Source organism: Xenia sp. Carnegie-2017, unplaced genomic scaffold (assembly GCF_021976095.1).
Source record: "Xenia sp. Carnegie-2017 unplaced genomic scaffold, XeniaSp_v1 HiC_scaffold_6, whole genome shotgun sequence".
NCBI classification, from domain to species: domain Eukaryota; kingdom Metazoa; phylum Cnidaria; class Anthozoa; order Malacalcyonacea; family Xeniidae; genus Xenia; species Xenia sp. Carnegie-2017.
In genome coordinates, this window is record NW_025813526.1 from 5,373,133 (window position 1) to 5,378,340 (window position 5,208).

The window sequence follows — 5,208 nt, forward strand, 5'->3', positions numbered from 1 at the left end:
CTGAAAACGTTATTTAGTAAATGTTAGAATTTTACTTAATTTTAATACAAATCTTATATTTCAATTTTGTTTAAGTTAATTGTTTAATAAATATAATGACAGCAATGGAAGAAAATTTTTTAACAAATGTGATTACAGCAAATGGGTTTTGTTTGAGATATTATTAGTATTCTCTCGAATTTATGCAATTTTGTTTTGAATTTAGGCGTGATTCTATGTATTAAAACTTGTGATTTTTGTCATAACACAAACCGCTTTGATTATTAAATACATTAAAGTGGCGAAAACAATTTTTTGCATCTTGGTTTAATACAAAGCGCATATTTGCGATTTTGTTGAAGTCAGTGTCAGATTGTACCTGTCACAGGTATTGAAGATAATTGTTTAATAAATGTGATGAAAGCAAACGGATTTTGTTTGAGATATTATTAGTATTCTCTCGAATTTACACAATTCTGTTTTGAATTTAGGTATGATTCTATATATTAAAGTTTGCGATTTTTGTCACAACACAAAGCGCGTTGAATCTGATCACAGTAAAAAGAAATGGGCCATTTTAGCCCCATGAGGTCGTTTTGGCTTTTGAAATTACTAGCCGTATTGGCTAACAATGAGGGCTAAAACAGACAAAAGAGCCGTTTTGGCTCCATGACGGTTGTTTTTGCTCTCCAATTGGTGCCAAAATAGAAATATACGGGCCAATTTGGCACCATGAGGTCGTTTTGGCTTTTGAAATTGCTGCCATATTGGCTAACAATGAGAGCTAAAACAGACAAGAGGGGCCGTTTTGGCTCCACGAGGGTTGTTTTTGCTCTACAAGACTACAACTGGTGCCAAATAGAGTCCTTAAGTGTGACGTCACGTTACCATGGCGCTAAAAAATGCAGTTGTAAACAAAATATCTTATGCGAGCGCTTTGGACACGCTTCCTTTGTTTTGAATGTCTAAAGCTTTAATTATCCAGTGTAATCCCACAAAAGACAGTAAAAAAAACAGGAAAGGTTAAAGGATCATCCAAGGGATCAACTTTCGTCGAAGAAGTGTAAAGGACGCGGGTCAAACGAGCAAAATGGTTTACTGTTTTGCTCCTACATGTGGCCATTCGTTGGAGGGCAACACTTGCAAGTTCTTCGCTTTTCCAAGCGCTTCAAAGCAAAACGACGAGTACAAGAGATGGATTCGACTCATAAGGTATGAACTGATATTCAAAAGGAATTCCTTGATAGGTGAAAATTTGATGAATTACGTGATTTTAAGTGTGATTTACGGACTCTATTCAGGTGAAGAGTTGACATCAGGACATGAGGGAGAATCATCGAATACTGAATTATAGAAGCTTCAGCTAGTTGTCTTTTTAACGGTCGCTTTGTATTTTCCGTAGCCAAAACCTTAAATCTTAGTGTTTTCGAAGGTATAATCCATCAATTTTGAGGATCAAATTTTTATCACTTTAATGAAAGTACGACAGAACTACACACAGCTTCACCTAACCCAATTGTTTCATTGTAGTGTGGCCACAATTTCTAACATTGTTATAACATTGACTCATGTTTTGCATGAAATTTTGTTTGACCTAATGACGTCGATTCCATCCCGGGGAAAAAACAAGATCTCTGCACCCTCCTCTTTCAGGCAATTTGAATCCTGTCGGATTTTTATACTGCACAGGTATTGAGGTTGCTGCTCTGGGATTGATGCGTCAGCAAAATGCAACCTATTTATCATACAGAGGAATGAATTCCTTTAAGGTAATAGTTGGTGTTGTACCAAATGGAGTCATTACCAATGTCAGTCGGCTGTATCCAGGTTCTGTTTCAGACAAGGCCATTGTGCAACAGTCTGGACTCCTTAATCACTTGACAGCTGGAGATATGATTCTGACGGACAAGGGTTTCCTCATCCAGGATGTTGTACCACATGCTGTCTGTGTCAATATTCCACCTTTTCTGAATAATGGAACTTTCACAGAGAGTGAGGTCAAGAAAACAAAAGCCATAGCTAAAGCACGGATTCATGTCGAAAGAGCCAATGCTAGGCTGAAAGACTTCAAAATTTTAGGCGTCATTCCTTTGTATTTGCACTGCTATGCTGACATTTTGTTTCAGTTATGTGCAGCACTTGTAAATTTGCAATTTCCTCTCATCAAAGAGGGATGCGAAGATATGGTTTTTGAGTAGTTTTATGCTTGAAGACTACATTGGACAGTTTTTTAATAATTTTTGTTGTTCAAATAGAAATAAAACAATTTGTAGACTGAGGCTTACTTAGAAGAAAATACAGCTAGAGGGGTGGGGGCTGGAAGCATTCTAATATAACAGTAAAGGGATGATTTTACCTCCTAGGGATTACAATATTTATCATCTGGTACAGCCTGGGTGTACATAGGGTGTCAAATTAGATCACTGCGAGAATTCTTTTATCATGTTTAGGAGAACAGAAGTTAAAAGAAGTTTTGACGCATGTTTTACAATGGATGTCTTTTGGGGGATAAAAATAAAGCAAGTACTGCCCACAGTTACCCTTAAGGAGTCTCTCTGAACATTTCCCATGAGCATCCCATCACTTTTATATGGGAATTTCCCTTCCCCCCAGGAAAACAACATTAAATGATGTACCATATTTCCATGTCTTTTAAATACCATGTTATCCTTGTGTTTATTAATAAAAATGCAAATATATGTATAGCCTGTTACCACAACTCCCTCACACCAAACTAGTAGTGGTAGGTCAATTTGAGGACTGAAAACCGGCGAGTATCATTATTTTTAAAACAAATCGTTCATTGAAAAGCCTTTTTTTATTTCACTACTACGGTGGCCCACAGGTGTCACGGCACAAACAAAATCTCACGGTACACACAAAACTTCTCACGGCACACACAAAACTTCTCACGGCACGCACAAAACTTCTCACGGCACAAGAGCAGTATTCAAAGAGACTGGGACTGATAAACATAAATAAAATATGGCGGAAAACGAAGGCGAAAGTTCTTTTGAAAGTGCGAGATTTTGTTGTATGTGTGGCACAGAGCACAAAAGCAATGCCAAATTTTGCACACAGTGTGGAATAGGTAAGTTATATCTAATTTTTCAAACAATATAATTGAAAAATATGTCAACAGTGGCGTAGTCAGCATGAAAGTTTTGAACGACAGATTGGGAACCATGCGGGCGGCTTTTTCGCAATGATTGTTTGAAATATTAATGAAATATTTCCATAACAGGACGAAATAAGTGGATTGGATACGCAATGGCCTGATAGTCTAGTAATGACTAATGTTAACTGAAAATACACGAGATACAAAAGCATTCCATTGATTCCAAAGTAATTTCAGAGCACTTAGTTGATTTAAAGTATATTCAGTGCTTTTCAATGACATGAATGCAGTAAATTAGCTACAAAACATCTTTTTTTCACCAGTGATGTTTTTAAAAAGAAGTAAAATAATTATGAAAATTGCCAAAAAAAGAAAGAAGCTCTTAATTTTGACTATGCATTGCTAATTGTTTATAAAACATGACTCAATATAATCATAAACATTGAAGTTATAAGAATATAAAAACAATTAGCTTGTTTTTTTATGTTTTATAATATTGTACATCTCTTAACAGAATTGCATCAAAGATCCTGTTTATCTTCATCAAGTGATGTTCTCCCTTCAACCAGTTCAAGTCTGGCACAAAATGCAAAGTCATCAAACAAGAGCGATTGCTTTGATGCTAATAGTAAGGGAAGAGTAAAATCATTTTCTGATTACAAAAAGATGAAAGGGAGTGAATGGAAGAAAAAAGTCGACAAAGGAAGAGGCAAAGATGAGGATGTTGTGATATTCATTGGACTGCTTCAATGGAATGAAGAAGAAAGAAAATTAAAAGCAAAACGAGGAAAGAGTTGCTCTCAAAATTTCAAATCAAGCACCTTACACTGAGGTGCGGTCAAAAGGCATTGAAAAGTGGAAAGCTTATCACACTAATGATTTCATCGAACAGGAAGAATATACTCTGGTTTATCCAGATGGTCAAGAAGCTTTGTTTTTGCCTGGCACGAAGGAGTTCTTTTCTGCAAAACGATACAAGGAAGAGAGTGGGAAAGATTATAAACGCATTACTTTATATGTCTGCAGTAAAGATGATGTAAGAAGGAGCGAGGAAGATAAGGAGTCTGATACTGATGATGAACTTGGTCAACCAGCAAGAAAACAATTAAAGTCTGTAGTAGAGGACGATGAAACCATTGCAATCAAGTTACAGTATCAATTTGATAATGATAACATTAGTTTATCTAACACCCAATGGGAGGATGATGTGACCATAGTAGAAAATGTTGTTTTAGCTGGAGAAAATAGCTGCTCCTCAGTTCCAGATGCTCCAAGTAGCTGCTCCTCACTTCCAGATGCTCCAAGTAGCTGCTCCTCACTTCCAGATGCTCCAAGTAGCTGCTCCTTACTTCCAGATGCTTCAAGTAGCTGCTCCTTACTTCCAGATGCTACAAGTAGCTGCTCCTTACTTCCAGATGCTACAAGTAGCTGCTCCTCACTTCCAGATGAAGAATACCATTCAGTCAAAGATACTTTGGACAATTTCTGTGGAAACTCAAAAACAACTGCAAATGATAGTACGAGTTACCAAAATGTTGAACAAATTGTGCAAGCCTTGGAAAAGCAAACTAATCTGTCTGAACAGTTCTTTTTTGTTATCGGAAGGGGTAGTAGTTTAAAATGGCAGCTCACAATTTGGCAACATGTAGCAAAGAAAAAAAGTCCTATGAACCGAGTGATGGTGCATTTTGCAGGAGAGGAGGGCATTGATAATGGAGCTATGGCAAAGGAATATTTTACAAATATCATGAACGAAATTGGAAAGAATGTTTTTCCAGATGGAAGCCCCCAAAATTCAATGCTCAGTGTCCACAACGGTACATTTTATTCATGTGGGCAAATTGTTGCAACTAGCATCGCCCAAGGAGGTCCTCCGCCATGTTTCCTAGAGGATTGTGTTTATGATATGCTTGTTCTAGGAAATTTCAACATGAATGCACTTATTCCTGAAAAACATTTAACGTCTCATGAGCAAACACTGATAAAAAGCATCAAAGATAACCCGACTTTGATGCAAGATGTCATTTTGGAGCACGAGTACACTGGCAAGATCGATAAAGAGCATGTTGATGATATCATTGGTACTGTTATGGTTAGCATCGTCAGCAAAC

General features: G+C 36.9%; 1 protein-coding gene across 1 annotated transcript; it reads left to right on the plus strand.

The window, feature by feature from the left end:
• The first annotated feature begins 724 nt into the window (after positions 1-724).
• Positions 725-2,367, plus strand: LOC124457522. Its single transcript, XM_047007754.1, is given in 3 exon segments — positions 725-1,191; positions 1,281-1,659; positions 1,661-2,367. Coding segments are annotated over 2 exon segments (723 nt in total). The 5' UTR covers positions 725-1,191; positions 1,281-1,453; the 3' UTR covers positions 2,178-2,367.
• Positions 2,368-5,208: the final 2,841 nt, after the last annotated feature.